General features: G+C 55.1%; 2 protein-coding genes across 7 annotated transcripts in view; one reads left to right on the top strand and one right to left on the bottom strand.

Moving 5' to 3' along the window:
- The window catches only part of SH2B3 (SH2B adaptor protein 3), a 38,215-nt gene that overhangs the window by 15,559 nt on the left and 3,799 nt on the right, over window positions 1-18,857 (top strand). The window contains exons 3-6 of the mRNA XM_045456980.1: window positions 17,982-18,083; window positions 18,188-18,279; window positions 18,370-18,464; window positions 18,568-18,782. Of these exons, the coding sequence (XP_045312936.1) occupies window positions 17,982-18,083; window positions 18,188-18,279; window positions 18,370-18,464; window positions 18,568-18,782 (504 nt within the window). The remainder of the gene's footprint in view (window positions 1-17,981; window positions 18,084-18,187; window positions 18,280-18,369; window positions 18,465-18,567; window positions 18,783-18,857) is intronic.
- Window positions 14,218-18,857, bottom strand: part of ATXN2 (ataxin 2) — a 127,457-nt gene continuing 122,817 nt past the window's right edge. For 2 of the 6 annotated variants that reach the window (XR_006707239.1, XR_006707231.1), the window contains one exon: window positions 14,218-14,386. The gene's annotated coding sequence lies outside the window, so the exon portion shown is untranslated. Of the gene's footprint in view, window positions 14,434-16,779; window positions 16,935-18,857 lie in introns of all 6 variants that reach the window. The other 4 variants (XR_006707238.1, XR_006707229.1, XR_006707230.1 and 1 more) reach the window with 3 other exon arrangements.

Consider the following 18,857-nt stretch of genomic DNA (forward strand, 5'->3'; position numbering starts at 1 on the left):
TCAGTGGCATCCCTGCAGGTGGGCAGGAGATGGGCCTCCCTTCTGTGCTCTGGCCTTCAGGAAGAGACTGGGGATTGCTGCCACGTGGGGGGTGGTCACCGAAGGGCCTTTGGCAGGACGTGACACATGAGTGGGAAGAGGTGCCAGTCCCGAAGATCTGGGTGCAGGAGTCCCAGGTCGATGAAATGGCAAGGGCAAAGGCCCTGGGTGGCCACAAACCAGGAGACTTTAAAGAACAACCAAATGCCAGGGGCTGGAGTGGAGTGAACAAGAGGAATGAAGGTTGGAAAGGTGCTGGGGCTGGGTTAGGGGGGGGCCTTGTGGCCACAGTGAGGACTTGGGAGTTTCAGTCTGTGAGCAGTGGGAGCCCTTGGAGGACTTGGGCCCCGTGGGCTGAGACGCCTGCCGGGACTACCCAGCAGTGGCGGTGGGCTGGAGGAACCCCCTCGGGGCTCCCTGTGCTCTTTAGGGCTGCCCATGGGGGACTGTGGCATGATTCTTCTCCTTCAGGACCCTCTAGTCTTCGTGGAAACTCATCTGTGGCAACCCCCCCCCCTCCTTGGGCATGCCCAGGGTTGGGCTAGGATGGGGGGCAGCATATTACTACCTCGAATGGGCACCTACTATGTGCCAGGCATTGCCCTAAACACTTGATCTCAAGTCCTTCCCGTGAGGTTGAGGCCACTGGCCCATCTGACAGGGAAGAAACTGAGGCTGGGAGGGGCAAAGGGACTCGCTCAGGGTCATGCAGCTGAGGAGGGTGGAACCCCGACCCCAAGGGGTTCCCACCTCAAAGCCCCCAGCCACGCTCTTCAGCTGGCTCCTCGAGCCACAGTGGGTAGAGTGTCAGCTCTCGGGCAGGTCAGGCCCGAGATGTGCCATCTACTCAGCAGTTAAAAGGAAAAATATTTAAGAACAAAATGTAAAGATTTCACAGAAGAATCCAGATTTCTGGTTTCTCTTATGAAGTCCGTGGATCTGGCCGAGCAGGGCCAGCATCGAAAGAGTGACCCAGCCTGTGCTCTGCAGAGGGAGAGCCTGGCGGGAGGTGTGGAGGCCCCAGGGGAGGGAAGAGAGGCCAGGGGTGAAGCATGGCTAGGTTGGCTACGGCATGTGGGCCGACCCTTTGCTCTTTTGGGCCTCATTTCCCCCATATATCCAGGCTTGGGTTGGCAGAAATGGTCTCAAAGCCCCGCCAGGTCTGGGGGCTGAGCCTCAGTTTCTCTCATCTGTACAGCGGGGTGATGGCGTTCTAGCTACTCACCTTTTAGCCAACGTTTATTTGGGACTTGTTCTCTACCAGGGACCTTACCGACCTGGCTTTCCTGACAGCAGCCCTATGAGAGAACTACTGGGATTGCCTCCATTTCATAGATGGGGCAATATAGGTGAAGAAGGGGTAGGTGACTTGCCTGAGGTCACACAGATCTGGGGTGGGATCAGAACCCAAGCTGCGTGTGGTGTGGACATGCAACCCAAGGTGCGTGTGGTGGTCCTTCCTTCAGAAGGACTTATGATTCCTGGGGGCTGTGTGTTTAACCAGTGGCCTCGTGTGGGTGGGGGGCATCTGTTTGGAGTTCTCAGACCAGGAAAGGCTCCCTGTGACCATCTTGTCTGGCGCCCTTTATACAGACGGGGACACTGAGGCCCAGAGGGGGCTGGCCAGTGTCCCCTTCACCCAGCACACTCTGCCCTTGGTCTCTGCTCCCTGGCCTGGAGAAGAGGTAGAGGAAGGAGATGGGGGGACACCTCGGGGACTCAGCCCGTAGCTCTGAGCCCCCCACGTGCACCACAGGCCACGAGCACCCCCAGGAGGAAGTGGTCTGGTTGGGAGTGGCTGGGCCGTTAGACTTAGGGGGGTCGCTGGGAGGGGGGGCAGTTGGATATTATGGTTCAGGGCCATTCCCGCTCTGTTCCTTCTGAGCTGGATGGCCTTGGGCAAGTCACTCAGCCTTGCTGGGCCTCAGTTTCCTTATCTATAAGATGGGATGGCCACGGCACCTGCCCCCAGGGTTGATGGTGTGGGAGAAGCCGTGGATACGGTATGTGCCGACTGGGTGGCTGAGGGGCATCCTCAGGCACGTGTCTCCAGGCAGCAGCCACTCCTGGGGTGCTTGGAAGCCACCTGGTCCCACCCGCACACAGCACACAGTCCAGCGGGGACAGTCTGGGGGGCCTCGTTTGTGGAAAGAGGCAACCAGGCCTCGGGCGCCCCCAGCTCCCCACCTGGGCCCGGGGTCTGTCCGGGAGGCAGAACTGCGGGTCGGGCAGTTCTCAGAGCCTGTGCAGCAGTAGGTGCTCATGCGAGGCTGAGTGACGGCCAGGCCCCTTCTCCTGGGCGCATCCCTATCAGCCTATTGACCGCTCGCTGTGGTTCTTCAGGGTGGGGGTGGCACCGCGCCCACTTTACAGTTGAGGACACTGGGGCTGGAAGAGGCAGAAGGAGCTACAGCGTGGACCCCAGGGGCCTGAACCCGGAGCCCGGGCCCCCGGAGTGTGGGAAAGAGGAAGCAGAGAGAAAGGGATGTCCGCCGGAGGCCTGGTGGTTTCCTCTCCGAGGCAGGAGGAAGAGGAGGAAGAGGAGGAGGGCCGGGCAGGAAGTGGCCAGGCGGGAGGGGGCAGCCTCCTTTTGGCTCGGACTGACCTGGGTTTGAGTCCTGCCCCTGACCCCTCTGAGCTGTGTGGCCTTGGGAAGGGCCCTGTGCCCACCCCCCTCCCCGTGCCTCAGTTTCCTCAGATACTTCCTAAAACTAGCTGAGGGCTGGCCCCCACCTGTGGGGGTTCAGAGGGGTTAACTGAGCTTCCGCCTGTGCGGCACTCAAGTGCGCCCAGCACACCATCATTGTTCATCAAAGCTCAGCTGCTGTGGTTATTGTCATTATTACTATTCTTATGATTTTGTTTGTTTTGAGAGAGCATGAGTGGGAGAGGGGCAGAGAGAGGGAGAGAGAGTATCCCAAGCAGGTTCCACGATGTCAGTGCAGAGCCTGACGTGGGGCTCAATCTGAGGCACCGTGAGATCGTGACCTGAGCTGAAATCAAGGGTTGGATGTTTAATTGACGGGGCCACCCAGGCGCCCCTGTTGACATTATTTTTATTAGTTTGCAACACAACAGGCACCGCATCTGACACACCCCGTGGAATCACCACAAATGCTGTGGGGGGACAATGATGAAGCCATCTCATAGATGAGGAAACTGAGGCACAGAGAGGAAGAAAGACTTTCCTAAGGCCACACAGCTGGGAGGAGGAAGAGCCAGGAACAGCACCTGTTGTGGGCCTGCCCTCGGCCCCCAGACAGGTGGAGAAACCACCCACCCTCTACTGACAGCCCAAAAGATCTTCTTGGGCCAGGCAGAGCCCCCGTGTCCCTATGGGGAGACAGCTGGGAGCTTTAGAGGCCGGTGGCGCCCCAGTCCTCCCCCTTCCCAGGATGACCAGAGGCAGAAGGCTCCCACAGTGAGAATGGGGTTCCTGTCCTGTTCTGCCTTGAGCTGCTTTGCGAACCTGGGCTGGTCCCCACCCCTCTCTTGAGCTGTGAAATGGGCAGCAAAGGGGCTTGATCTGGGACTGGTGGGGGAGGGAAGGAAGGGGTGGTGGTGAGCAGGGTTCCCATGGGGGCCCCAAATGCACACGCAGATGTCCCCTATCTGCCCCTTACTGGGGTTCTGTGTAAGATCACTTTTGAAAAGTAGTCTGCCACGCAGAAGAAACCCCTGGCCTTATTGAAACTGTGGGCAGATGATATCGGCATGCTTCTTTTCAGCTCAAATTCTATGAATCCACACACTAGAAAGTGCCCCCGAATCCAGCGGTGTGTGTGTGTGGGGGGGGGGGGGAACTGACGTTGACTTATCCTCACCCCTTACTCCCAGCACTTTTGGGGGTGCTTCCACTGCCCTTCCTGCTCCCCAGGGCCTGTTTGCTTTCTCCAGGTTCTTGAAAGTGGGCCTTCTGTTTTCGTTTGAGGGATAGGGTGTTGGAACAAGACTGTCATCGTAGTCTGGGCTGTGAGCTTGGTAGCCAGGCAGAAGGGCAGGTAGACAGGCTTAGGTTCAGATCTTGGCTCTCGTGTCCTTGGTACGCGACTGTGGGTTGAGAGCCTCAGTTTTCCATTCTGGGAAATGGAATGTCAGTACTTGGCATTGCTGGGTGACTGAGGCAAAGCAGGCTCGGCAAAGGCATGATATGTTTTCATCCAAGAGGTGGAAGAAGCGGCTTCCTGGGTAGGAAGTTGTCACATCCCAGAGGTGGGTCCCCAGGTGCCCTCCTGAGGATGGGCAGCGGCCTGTACTGGGCAGCAGCTGACAGCCCCAGCAAGCTAGTCAGGCCGCTGCTGGAAATCCCCCACCCGCTTCTTTGTGAATGGAAAAGGAAACCAAAATGCACAAAAAGAGATCTCTGCATTCTGAGCGGCTGGCCGTCAGTGGTGATGGTGGGGTGGGGGGTAGCTTCCTCCCCGAAGGCAGGAGGGGCCGCCTCAGCTTCCTTTTTGGGTCCCCACACCCCTTTTTCCTATCTCCCCTCCCTAACAGAAGAGGCCACTGTTTTGCTCAGGCCATGGACTCCCCTGACATCTCAGGCTCCGGAACCAGTGGGTGACGGCGTACGTGGGGGACGATTGAAGCAGCACCCGCCACCTGGCCTCTGGATCCTCCCTCACTTGTGGCCCATGCCTGGATCCTCCCACTACCTGCCTGGCTTCAATTCTGACTATGCGGGGGGGGGGGGGGGGGAGGGGGGGTGTCTGAGGTCCACAACAGCAACAGAGAGAGAAACCTCACTCCAGGGAACGGTGTGGAACTGAGGGGCCCTGCTCTGTTTCATCTGAAATCTTCATGTCATCTAGGAAACTAATACGCCGAGGGCCTCCACATTTGAGCTCCTAATTTCTGGTGTTGTTTTCTAATAATAAAGCTCATGGTAGAAACCATAGAATGGTAACTGAAAACCACTCCCCATCCTGCTCTGAGACAACCAGCATTTCCATTTTGGTAGAAGTCTCTGTGACCTTTGTTCTTGCATTGCTTTTCTGACTTCTCCCCCAAATTGCAATTCCTTCAGCATTCAGTCATTCTGCATTCAACGCTTACCTCAGGAGCCCCTTCCGGGTGCCAGGCATGTGAGAAATATAGACAGAAACCTTCGGACAAAAGCCCAGCCCTTGTGAGGCTGACACTCTTCATTCTGCTTTGTTACCTGCTTTTCTTCTGCTTAATATTTTTCTGAAATATTTTTCAAGAATGTCTTTTTCATACTGGCTGTGCAATATTTCATTTACACAGAGAGGCTGTGATGTATTTATTGAGACTCCTAATTCACTCATTTCTAACTTCCCCACTCGAATGCACAACTGTCGGACATCTTGTACGTAAATCTTGGTACCCATCTCTGATTGTTTCCTCAGGCTCAATTCCTAGAAAGGGAAGTGCTGAGTCGAAGGCTTTAAGAGTGCCTCTACAGGCTCGCTCGCTCTCGCTCTCTCTCTCTCTCTGAGCTTTACTGAGATACAACTTACAAGTATGTGAAATGAACTATTTAAAGAGTACAGTGGCTTTTAGTGTGTTTACAGAGTTGTGCAACCATCACCATGATTTGCTTTTAGAACATTTTCATCATCTCAGAAGGAGACCTTGTACCCATTAGCAGTCCCCCCCTTCCATCCTCCCCGCCCTCAGCCCTGGGCAACCACAGATTTGCTTTCTGTCTCTATGGATTTGCCTGTTCAGTGCTTTTCAAATAAATGGAATCAGAGAATATGCTGTCTTCTGTGACCAGCCTGAAAGAAGCTGCTTGGCATAATTTCACTTAGCGTCATGTTTTCAAGGTTGATCCACGTCCTAGCAGGTGTTAGGACTCCATTCCTTTCTATGGCAAAGTAATATTCTATTACATGGATAGATGATATTTCATTTATCCATCCATCAGTGAATGGATGTTAAGGTGCTTCCACTTTTTGGCCGTTGTGAACAATCACACATATGTTTTTATGTGGACATAATGTTTTCATTTCTCTTGGGTATCTATCTAGGAGTGGAATTTCTGGGTTATATGATAATTCTGTGCTTAACGTTTTGTTGCCAGACTGCTTTCCATGGCGGCTGCACCATTTCATGTTCCCACCGGCAAGGGCTCCCACTTCTCCACGTGCTCACCAGCTCTTGTCTGTCTTTTTGCTTGTAACCATCCTAGTGGGAAGAGGTATCTCATATGGTTTTGATTTGCATTTCCCTGTTGGCCAATGATGCTGAGCATTTTCTTCATGTGCTTACTAGCCATTTCTAATGCTTCTGACTGATCCTTTTCAAACAGCCTTCCAGAAAGGTTATACCCATTTATCTTCTTATTGCCAGAGGTGCCAACACTGGTTATTATTTCTAAAACCTTTGCCAACTTCTAAAGGGGAAGTTGTTATCTTGTCCTTTCTGATTACCGTGGAACTGACCATTTCTTTGGTTGGTTTCATTTTGTTTTTAGTTAAAAAAATTTTTTTTAACATTTATTTATTATTGAGAGACACAGAGAGACAGAGCATGAGCATGGGAGGGGCAGAGAAGAGGGGGAGACACAGAATCGAAAGCAGGCTCCAGGCTCTGAGCTGTCAGCACAGAGCCCAATGTGGGGCTCGAACTCATAAGCCACAAGATCATGACCTGAGTCGAAGTCAGATGCTTAACCGACTGAGCCACCCAGGCGCCCCTGACCATTCCTCTTTCTAAAAACCATTGAGCTATTAAGTCACATGACATCTATGTTAAAGTGCAGTCCATTGGTTTGCACACACCATCACCACTAATATCAGAACATCTCCATCATCCTAGAAAGAAACTGTACCTATTTAGCCGTCAGTCTCAGTTCCTGTCCTCACACTCCCTAGCCCCTGGCAACCACTAGTCTCCTTTGTGTCCTATGGATTGTGAACTGTTTCTCTTACATTTCTTGGTCATATACATTTTTCTGTGGTTTACAAGCCATTTACAGCAATGTCTGCCTTTTTCTTATTGATTTGCAAGAACTTTTTACATGGATATTAGCTGTCTCATGTTGCAAATATTTCCCTGGTTTGCCATTTGACTTTTGAATTTCAATCCTCAGGTTCTTCATCTCTGGAGGTTTTTAAGTCTACAGGGATCTTTTCCCTTACAGCCTTGTTCTTTGTCTTTTCTGCTTAAGGGGCTTCCCACCCTGAATCAGATAAATACTTGGGTTCTCTTCCAGTTTTGTCTTGGTTTTCTTTTTCACTTTTAATTATTTAATCCATCTGGTTTTTATTCTTTGTGGCTGGTGTGATTTCCTGTTGTTTTTCGGTGTCTGGGAGATGCTGCGTGTGAAGGCGTATCACATAGAAAGCACTCGCTGAACGCTGGCTAGGGGTAATGCCACCAGGCCCTGTCCCGCCACGCTCACAAGGGTGGGGGTGGGGTGGGGGGAGCTCCCAGCGTGGTGGCGGCTGCAGCTGTGACCCGGCCGGCTTCTGGCTCCCGCCCTTGTTTCCGGCAGCTCCTGGGCTCGGAGCCCTCCTGGCGCCCCAGAGGCCCTCGCTTTCACCTCTCCTGAATCATCATTCTTAGAAGGCGGGCGGTGGGTCTTGCTGGGTGACCGGGGTCGAGCGCCCCTCTCCTCCGGTGTGCTCCTCCACCCAGGCCCACGACAGAGGCTGCTTCTTAACCACGGCTTTTCCCACCCAGCCGGCATGGCGGACACGGGGCTCTGGCTGCAGCTGAAGCCTGTGTCACCGGGATGAGGGGCTTCCCCCGACTGCTCCGACTTCACAGCAGGGCAGGCGGCTGCGGCCACCTCATCTAAGCCCCGGGGAGGGGGCTGGCGAGCTCCAGGACCCCTGGCCCCATGACACCTGCAGTGATCACCTGCAGTCTCCAGTGGGCCCATCAGCTTTCTTCGGGGGCTCGTCCCCACAGTCTGCAGAGCACGCCCTCCGGGGCAGCAGGAAGGCCCAGCTGGGCAGTGTCTACTTTGATGGCACACCTGGACACGCGATGTGACCTCTTGAAGCTATGGCTTCCCCTTCTGTCTTGACCACAGCCCGGCACTCAAGGCTTGGGGTGTCCCTGGGGACCGAGGTGGAGCAAGCAGCACTGTGAGGGCAGGGCGTAGCCTGGGGCAAGGTGTGGATGGGGACAGAGTGCATGGGCCTTGGGGCTCTGAGCCCATATGGGGGCAGGGAGGATTCCTGGCGGGGACTCTGGGAGCAGGATGTGGTTGTTCAAGGTGTGGGCTCATGGCAGCTGGTCTGCAGCGGTGGGGGGGGGGGGGGGGGGGAGGCGGGGGATGGGAAGGGGTCTGGCTGGGCCCCAATGACCCTGCTCAGGACCGTCTCTGGGCCTGCTGAGTGCTCCCAGACTGAGATGCCACTTCCGTCTGCAAGAATGTTCCAGGCCACCCAGGACATAAGTTGAATTGATTGAAGCTGGCTGCCAACCAGCCTGTGAAGTCCACCGACTCTTCACAGTGGCTCAGCTCCAGGGTATGGACAGTTGTTTATCCTAATCTGCCACCCTGAGAGCCAAGGGTTTTGGCTAGGATGGTGCCCTATGTGGAGGGCACAACTGGAGTACAGGTGTGGAAGGGAGAAAGCCCGGAGGTGTCAGCATGTAGCCCAGCTACTAAGGGTGGGGGGCCCTGGCTCCCTCCATTCCCATCCCTGCAAGCCCTGTCCCAGGTGGTGTCGGGTGTGGTGACTTTTGTGACCTTGAGGGGGGCGGGGGGGGGGCAAGATCAGCTGATCAAGGTGCCGACGGTTTCACTTGTTCACTTATACCCACGAGCCGGTGCAGGGCATGCGGAACTCCCAAGGGTGGTTCCTCTTAAGCCATGCCCCCCCTAAACTTGGGTGTGGTCCCCCCATGGGCCGACCTCGCAGTGGAAGTTCACCCCCATCCTCACAGATGGTTGGTTCATCCGTGCTTGGCCACTCTTCGTGAACCAGGGCACCCGCATCTCAGGAGGGGATCCAGTGAGTGTCAGGGGGATCCCAGACTGGTTCTGTGTGTTGGGGGTGCTGCCTCCCTCTGTATGGGATCTCCCTGTCTGGGTGTTTGTCTCTGTCATGGGAGGTTGCTCTAGCATCTAAGAGGAGCTTTGTGTCCCTGTCATTGTGATTCTGTGTAAGGGGTTGTCTCCATCTCTCTCAGAGGGGGCTCTGTGACTGTCACTGTGAATCTGGCATGTGGGGGGGACCCTTATTGGGGTTGAAGGGGAACTCATTCCAGGTGGGGCTTTAGACAGGCCCCCATCTCCTATCTCAGCATCGTTGGCCAATTATCCACACTATAGGGGCTCCTTAGGGCCTGTGAGGGTCTCAGAGTGGGGGAAGGGGAGGGCAGGTGATGGGGACTCTGTTCTTATAAACAGTGTTCTTACACTTGAGGGTCTTGTGTCACCAGAGGCTTTCTGGGGCTCGGGGGGGGGGGTGTCTCTGTTTCTGGCACTGGGGCAGGGATCCTGCTTGCCAGGTAAGGGGGGAAGCTGACTTGATCCATGTGGCTTTTCCAGAAGCTTCTCCCATCCCTTTCCTGTTTCTCCTGAGAGAGGGCATAAGGCACAGGGGGCAGACCAAGTCGGGCAATCTGGCTCAGTGAACTGGGTGAGTCTGGGGGACTCCTGTGGACTCAGGCCACAAGCAGGGCCACTTACAGAAGCCCTGGTGGGTGGGTTCCATTTTCACCCCCATTTTACAGATGAGGAAGCAAAAACACAGGAAAGTGATTTATCCTGGTTCACCCGAGAAGTGGCTGAAGCAGGCATGGGAATGCCTGTTGGGGGGGGAGGGGGGGTTGGGGCCCAAGGAAGGAAGTGACCTTCCAACATTTGTTCAGCCCCTGGAACTGGCTCATTGCCTTCAGTTTGCCCCCAAAGGAGCCAGGGAACAAGGGGTGTGAGATAACTCACCACACCCCACATGTGCCTCCGCGCCCCCGCATCTGAGGGCTGGGGCCCCAGGTGCCCACCCAGCTACTCAAGTCCCTCATCTGACAAACCCACTCCAAGCCCCTCCTCTGGGTCAGACCCGGTGCTGGGCCCCAGCTCAGAACAAGGTTTGGTGCCCTGTCCCCGCCCCCAGAGGAACTCCCAGTCAGATGGTGGGGGCAGCTGCCTCATCAGGAAGTCATGGCCAGGCCTGATAAGACCCGTGCTGAGGGAGAGGCACAGGAATCGCACTAACCACGACTTAGTGACCAGAGAAAGTTCCTTGGAGGAGGGGAGGCTTTCTCTGCTGAGGCCACAGTTTGGATCAGGCATCATGTTGCACATGCAGAGGGAGAACACAGGGGCTGGGAAGAACCGTCTGGATGGAGGCGGGCTCTGGGGCTAGACAGACAAGGGTCTGAGCCCCAGCTCTACACAGCTCCTCCTGAGGTCAGGGTCAAGTTCGTTTTGCCCCTCAGGCCCTCCACTTCTCCATCTGTAACTGGGGGGGTTACAGTGCTGAGGTGGGGTGTCGCGTCTTCCTTTCGGCCAGTCCTCTGCCCCTGCCAGCTGCAGCCCTGGGAGGCCCGGCTCCTGTCCCCAACTGTCTGCGTGTCCTCCAACCTCACTGCCTTGAAGTACCCGTCACTCCTGCACAGCCCCCCGGTTCCCAGCACTCAGCGATCCCTGGCAAATAAAAGGCCAGTGAGGAGTACTTGTGGGAAAGAAAGTGAGCACCTACATTCTGCCTCACTGTGCTCGGTGCTGGGGATGCTGCATGAACAAAACCAAGTCCCCACGGAGCCTGTTTCACAGGTTGACAAATGCAGGGAAGGAAGGAAAGGGGGCTGTGTGGTTGTGACCGTGTATTTAAACACTGTGGTCAGGAAGGGGCTTCCTGAGGTGGCAGTAAGGTTTGTGGGCCCATGGGGGACTGTCTCTCAGAGGAAGCAGCAGGTGCAGTGGGCTTGGTACACGTAAGGTACACGTAAGAACGGTCACAGCCAGGGCGGCACTAGGACAGGACAATACACAAGGTTGGGAAAGTCACAAGGACTAGGTGGTGCAGGGCCTCGTAGGCAATGGTGAGGACTTGGGCCCCTCATCCTCTAGCGGGGCGCCCCGTGTGCACCTCCTCTGCCCCCAGCATTGGCCATTCTGTCTCTATGGGATGGACAGAGCCCAGTGCCTGGGAAGGAGGGACGGAGAGGGGAGGCGGGCGTGGCCTTCCCACCCAGCACTCCTCTCAGGCGCCAGCGGGTTTCAGATCCACCTCGGGCTCCTGTTAAAATGCAGACCTCAGGTTTCTTTCCAGAGGTCACAGGCCAGCTGGCTGTAATGCACCCTTTGTGTCATGACCAGTAGCCCTGGGAGGTTTTCTTAGCCTTGGCACTGCCTTTGTGAAGTGGGGGACGGGACACCAGCCTCACGGGTGGCCATAGGAGCACAGAAGGCCCCCATCACTGTTCCTCATGCAGACTGATGGCCCAGAGCTGGGTGGCAAGGGTCTTCTCATGAGAGTATCACCATACCTAATGTTAAGGATTATCCTTTACAATGACCTTCCTACCTCCGTTCTTCAGTACGATGCTCTTTTCTGCGAAACTGGGAAAAAAATTTCAATGGCGGTGGCTTAGTAATTAGTCCAGAGGCCACTGGTGGACAGCCTGGGCCCTAAGGCCTGGCACATAATACATGCTCACTAAAGGCGGGGGCGGGGGGTGGGGGGGAGGCTGCCAGCATCATTTCTAGCCACAGCCAACTCCCCTGCCATCTTACGGATTTGGCTGTACCTTCTGGCCTCGGAGTGTTGGCTCTTGCCATTCTCTTAGCCTCCAATGCCTTTCCTTCCACCTTCTCCACTCTGTGGTGTTCAGCAAACATCTACAGCCACCTATTCTGGGCCCTGCTGAAGACAAAGATGGAAAAGGAGAGAGACCCTCCTGAGCTCACAGTGTGTAAGTGGGGAGATAGCTGTGTGAGCCAAATGCAGGCAGACACGGGGAGTAACAAGGAGGAAAGCTTCCTCAGGGAGGGGCCTTTTTGCTTCTGAGCAGATTGAATCTTTCTAAGGCCTGTGCTCATCCCTCAGGACCTTTCCCTACCCAGTGGAAGCACCTCCGCACACATTCTATCACCAGATTCTCATGGGAGATTAGTGGCATTGTTAGGTCTTACAAGTGTGAGGACAGGCTGGACAGGTACCATCTGTCCACAGAGAACAAGGCAGAGTTGAGATTCAGGGCCAAGACTAATTCCCAAGCCCTAGGATGAGAAGGTTGCTAGCTTCTGAGTAGGACACTGGGTGGCTGAACTCAGGGGAACACTTGGGTTCGACAGATTTCTCTGTGCTGGCACCGCTCAGAGCCTTAAGTGGACTGTGCATGGGATTCTCCACGCACAAGAGGCTGCCCTCTCTTGGAGATCCCTCTTTGCACTGGCTGTCAGGTAGCTCAGAGATCTGTAAGAAGTGGAACTCTGTGTTCTAGCAGTTGTCTCCTTCCCAGTTGAGACCCCTATAACCAGAATTAAAATTGGGTGGGGGGGGGGGAGGAATAAAACTGGGCCTTTTCTTTTTTTGGTATTTAGACTGGTGTTTTGATACCTATCGATAAGACTCAAATGAACATTTTTCCACGGTGATGTCTCATCCTTTGTTCATCTAGGCAACACCTACTCAGGCTCTGGGCAGGAAGTGGGTGGGGGGCGGCCCAGCCATCTCTGACCAGGATCTGGAATTTGCTCTGAGTCTTTAAGTTTTCAAGCCCTTATCCAAGACCACCTCCCATCCTCCCTCTTCCTGGGAGGTAAATGTCCCCACGTTACTAAGGAGGAAACTGAGCTGTGGTTAGTGCCATGCCCAAGATTCCAGAGGGACTAAGTGGAGCCAGGACTTGTCTAGCCACCTCGAGCTGAGCTCCAGGCCACTGAGATGCTGCCTAGAGGGCACCAGTGCTGTGGCACAAGTACAAGGCTTGGACCCAGATCTTCCTGTCCCGTTGCTGTCCTCTGTAGGAGAGGGGTGAGGGCCCTAAGTACTGGGAGAGAGAGAGGAGACTGCCAGGGGACTGGTGTCGTCTGATGGATTCCAGATGGTGGGATGCTTCTCCTCAAGGCTTGCACTGGATGGAAGCTTCTCCAGTGGCCAGGTAGGATGCAGTAGATGGGATGAGGCCATTGTGAGGGCCTGTACTACCCACACCACTGGGCCCTCCATGCCAGGCTCTTTGCTACTTGGCTGTGAGTTAGGTGCTGTCTCCTCTTACACCTTCCCATGGAGGGGGGAGGTTATATGTTTCTATCAAGGTATTCAGCGTGAACTCTCTGGAACTTCTGATCTTGCCATTTGCACATCTCTGCCTTAGAACAAGCCCAAACTGACCCCCACAGCCTTAAGAGTGCATGGAGACTTCTGGGGCACTGGTGTCACTACCTCAATGTGTGACACAAGTTCTATCAGCCTCTGTAGGTGCCCCTGTGCTCCACCCCCCGCCCCCCCCCCCCCAGGGCCTTTGTGGTGAGGCCTCCTGGTGCCTGGGAGCTCAGCTATGCTCTCTTTGTAGCTGAGGGGAGGCCATGTTGTTTCTGTGGCCCTTCACTGCTTCCCCCACCTGTCTGTCTGGGTCCTTACCCTCTCCTCCATGTTGGTACCTGTCTCCTTTACTATAGTAGAAATTCTGTGTGAGTCAGGGACTGTGTAGTTCATTCCTGCTGAGAATGGGGGTACTGGCACCTGGAGTTCAGAGAGGGCTTGGGCCAGACCCTCTGCTGGGGTCTCGAACGAATGAATGGTGACAGGCCTCATTCAGGGCAGTTGTGGGGACACGGCAGAGTGGGGTACAGCCTGTTACCTTGGAAGACTCTAGAAGGGCCCAGCAATGCTGGTAGCCCCTGCCCCTTAGCACAGCAGGTCATGGGACAGTTTCCAGTGACAGTGTGAGGGAAAACAAGGCCTAGGGAGATAGGAAAGGTGTGGTTCCAATGGTCACTCCCAATCTGTCTAGGCAGATTTGAGCCCAAAAGTCCCACCAGTGGGGGCAAGGAAGCTCCTGGGTCAGTGGGAGTCGGGGAGGACAGGTAAACCCATATTGGTTGAGGCAAAAATGTCCATCGTACCCTCTAAAAGTCCAGGAGATGACAAACCTAGAGCCAGAATGGTGCAGCCTCATGGAAGCACTTGGAACTTTCTGCCTTGTTTTAATGTCCACTGAACAAACCAATTGTCCTCTGAGGGCTTACCTGCCCTCTGGCTCATTTATGTTCTTCATCTTTTAAAACAAACTCAGAGGTACTGGAGCAGCTCACTGTATTATCTGCATAATCACACTGAAATACATTTTATTTTAATACAAATTACATTCTCTTTTTCCTTTATCTTCATCAGGGCACTTACATAGGTAGGTCAGGTTACATATCAATTTCATTGCAGGATGGTAAGGAGCAGGTTACAAAGAGGTTCTGTAAGGTTGAAAGAATGCCAGGTGTTATCTCCAGGTCCTGGGCCCCTTGGAGGGGAAGGTGTAGTCCTGTAACACGGTAACACTACAGGCTTTATCCACCTTGGGCGACCTCAGACCCCAGTCTAGAAATCTAACAGCTCTTTATCAGGCCATTTTTTTCGCTTCCAATAGCTCCCCCAGTCGCCACACCTACCAACTGTGCGAGAAGAGAGCTACTATTAAGTATCTCTGCTTTACGGGGGTGCCTGAGTGGCTCAGTCTGTGAAGCGTCCTACTCTTGATTTTGGCTCTTCATGATCTCACGGTTCATGAGACTGAGCTCCGTGTCAGGCTCTGCTCTGACAGCATGGAGCCTGCTTGAGATTCTCTCTCCACCTCCCCCACTTGCATGCCTCAAAATAAAAACTTAAGTATCTCTGCTTTACAGGTGACAAAACTGGGGTGCCTGGGTAGCTCAGTCGGTTAAGTGTCCAGCTGCAGCCCAGGTCACGATCTCACAGTTCGTGAGTTTGAGCCCCACGTCAGGCTCTGTGCTGACAGCTCAGTGTCTCCCTCACTCTCTGCCCCTCCCTGGCTCGTGCTCTCTCAAAAATAAACACCAAACAACAGCTGCCTGTCCAGGGTTATACAAGAGGAGGCAAGGACAGGACTGGACAGGACTGAACAGTAACACCTAGAAGGATAAGACAAGTATAAAGCCTAGATACAATCAGCTGTAGAAATGCCAGCCTTATGGTGGGGACAATGTCAGAGCTGATCTGTAGCTTTGCCTTTGAGCTTCCTAGCAGCCAAGGCAAAGAAAGAAATAGGTTATTCCCCTGGAGTCACAGTGACCATTGGAAAGCTGCCAGCTTTGTGGATACTGGGAGCTGGAACTTACTCCCCAGTTGTGGGGGGTGGGGCTATGTTGTGTTGACATGCGACTGCTTGTACCACAGTATCTGGAGCGGTGCAGCCATTTCAATCAAACTAACGCTCGGGTAGCTGCTAACACAGCCCCAGAGTTTGGGCTCAGCGCTCCATCCCGGTTCTGTCTCATCACACTGCTCAACCAGAAAGGCAGCCACTGGTCCTTCTACATATGACTAGTGCTCCCAAGTCCTGCTCTGGGGCCATCCAGCTAGGGCTGTGGCCACAGGCCGGGTTTATTCTGCCCCATGCTCTCTCACTCGCCTCCAGCCTGGGCAGAGCCTCTGGCCTCTCCCCACCTCCAGACAGCACAATTTGATACATCAGCGCTGGGGTTCAGATCCTGGCTCTGCCCCTCGCTCTGTGGCTCCAAGCACGACAACTGGGCTGGCTGGGGCAGCTCTCCCACAGGCTGCCTGAGAAGAGTCAGCAAGAACCCGTGTCATCGTAGCCAGTGGGCAGATGGGAGCCAGCATCTGTGCAGCCAGGGCTGGCTGTGGGTGAGGAGGGGGAATCCTCTCTTTACCACTGCCTGCCAGGTCAGCAGTTCCTCAGCTGCTGGGGAGAGTGCTGGCATGAAGGCCCCACATTCAGAGTGAAACCAGTGGCTTTGCTGGTTAATCTCAGCATTCACCCTGGGGCCAAGGCCCAGAGCAGAACCGAAAGGGAGACTAGGCCTGTTCCCCTCTTGGCCTGGCCTACTTCCTCCCAGTGATCCTGAGGGCCCAGAGCCAGTGGGGAGGCTTGGGGGCCAAGCAGAGCCAACTGCAAAAGGAGAAGGAAGGAAATAGCCTTGTACCTTACCCATTTTACAGAAGGGAAATAGAGGCTCTAAGAGGCTGGCTGTGAAAGCTGCCAGTCCTGCGCACTCTGGCACGCCCAGGGACCATGTAGGTACTGCACAAGACTCCTGTGTTCCCCACCTGTCATGGGCTCCCATCCCAGGCTGAGAAATTGGGGTGTGGGGGAAAACTTGAAAGATAAAAACACGTTGGCTGGCACTGGTCGCTTAGGGCTGGGATCGACTGAGCTTGCTCCCTCCTCCATAACATCAGTCTGACGACGCAGTCCACCACGGGTAAGCGTCAGGGGCTCGGCTCCTAGCGTCGTCACTCCCCCCAGACTGCTGGGGGTGGGCCTGGACTGGGAAAGAGCCCCAGTCTGGCCAATCCTCTCCTGCCAGGCTGCTCCTTGCCTCCTTGTTCACCAGTGCTCCAGTGGGTGGGGAGGGGCTGAAGGCAGGTGGCCTGGCCCTAAAGATACCATCCTTCTATCGGAGACTCCTGGTGCCTGCATGTCTGAAGCAGTCACACGCACGGCTGTGGGTATGGGCTCTTGCCCTGCTTTCTGAAAAGGTAACTTCTGCCTGAGATGTGGAGGTCGGATTCCCCTCAAAGCCACAGCACCAAAAACTAGCCTTTGGGTCTGCCTCGTTTCCATCTCTCTGCCTCTGCCCCATGCTGGCTTGCTCAGCCTGGTCACCTGGATGTCTCCTGGCCCCAGGGGAAGAGAAGAGGTACTGGAGGCAGGGGCCCAGTTGGGTTTTCCCATCAATTCCCCCATCATCTCTGCCTTCTTCCTTCGTTCTCATCTGCTTTTGGCCTGTGCTGGGAGCAGCCATTGATCATCTCGTGACCCTGGAAAAACAATCTCATCAGTCTGATCACAAAGGGAAGAGGAGGAGATGCTGGCTCCCTGGAAACAGGCATCTGCCAAGGTCAGCTCCTGCCAGGTTGAGTCAGAAAAGGTGCTCTTGGTGGCAAAGCAGTAGGGGACCACCTCCCACGCACTCTGAATCCCTGTGTATGCTGGAGGTCATGGGAGCCTCCTGGGCCCAAGGTTTTGTGTCAGTTTCCAGCTGGTTGTAACTGGGGCCAGATTAGGCTTTGCCTCTTTAGGCATGTTGGCAGAGGCCCCAAGAGCCTGTGGCTAAGCTACTCTGCCACCCCTCCCCCGGCCCCCACACCCTGTAGCCAAACCCACCCCTCCTTATCCTCAGATTTGAAGGCAGGCAGATGTGGGAGTTTGAGGTTCTAGGCTGTATGCTGTGGACAGAGGTTAAAACCGATCTACCCTCTTTCAGGCAAATGACTTCACCTCCAAGAAACTGTGTTTCTTGTCTTTAAGATGTGGTGACATCATGGGTTTCCTATGGCTGATGTTTGGTCAGAAGCCTGCACTAATGGGGAATTGACGCGGGGCAGAGGGGAGAAGCTAAAGGCAGGATGATCACCCAGGCCCCTGGCAGTCAGCACCACACAGGGAAATGTGACTTGGATCGGATGTCCTCGTGTCCACTCTCCAGGTCTGTTTTGATGTGACCTGGCTGGATTCGGTGCTCTTTGTTCCACCAGTGGAAGGGGAGACAGATGTCAGCAGGCAAACACATGTCACAGCTGGAGTGTCCACAGGTTCAGGTCAAGAGGGCGTTGGCCCTCATCACACTTTGGTTTCTGTAGGTCGCAGTGTTTAGGGGGTGAAGTCAGTGTTTAAGAGGCTATGGGAGAAGGGCCCTCGGCAGGCTTCTGCAAACCAGGATGCTAGGCCTTTCCCCAGGCCTGGCATCATGAGTGCTCACTTGGCAAGCTAAGCCCCCGGGAAGACCGCAGAAACACACAGAGGCCTGGGTGGGTGAAGGGCCGTGAGGGACAAACCTCAAGTGTCCGCCTTGGTCTCCTACCTAGAGTTCAAAGCCCAAGCTACAGGCAACCTGCTCCAATATCCAGGAGGTCCGGCGATGCACACGCCTCGAGATGCCAGACAACCTCTACACCTTTGTCCTGAAGGTGAGTGACAGCTTTCCACACCCGGGGCGGGGGGGGGGGGGGGGGGTGGTCATTCATACACACACCTGAGGCACCCACACACTCGCTGCTTTCCTCCCTACCAGGTGAAGGACCGGACCGACATCATCTTCGAGGTGGAGGATGAGCAGCAGCTGAATTCCTGGATGGCTGAGCTCCGGGAGTGCACAGGCCAAGGGTGAGGCCCCAAAACATAGGGCCCTACTCCTGGCACAGCCTTTCCTGCTCCCCCGATCTACCCAGATCCTAACCTCAGCCTCTTCAGCAGGCCGGAGAGCACAGACCCAGAGACGCATATTCCCTCAGCCCTAGAGCCGGGCACGTCCAACTCTCCGGGGGGGAGCACAGATTCCCTGAACCAAGGTGAGTGGGTCTAGGCCTCTGTCCTCCATGTAAGTCAGAACCAGCATTAGCCCAGGACATCAGGCACCCACAGGGGGCCATCATCCCCCATCTTGTCTACCAGGTGCTTCTCCTGGGGGGTTGCTGGACCCAACCTGTCAGAAAACAGATCACTTCCTGTCCTGCTACCCCTGGTTCCATGGCCCCATCTCCCGAGTGAAGGCAGCTCAGCTGGTTCAGCTGCAGGGTCCGGATGCTCATGGAGTGTTCCTGGTGCGGCAGAGTGAGACACGGCGCGGAGAGTATGTGCTCACGTTCAACTTCCAAGGCATAGCCAAGGTATGGGGCACGGCAGGCGGGCTGGTCCCCCTGCCCCCAGGCTGAAGGCCTGCAGCGGCCAGTGCCTGAGCCTAC

The sequence above is a fragment of the Leopardus geoffroyi genome, chromosome D3 (genome assembly GCF_018350155.1).
Source record: "Leopardus geoffroyi isolate Oge1 chromosome D3, O.geoffroyi_Oge1_pat1.0, whole genome shotgun sequence".
NCBI lineage: Eukaryota > Metazoa > Chordata > Mammalia > Carnivora > Felidae > Leopardus > Leopardus geoffroyi.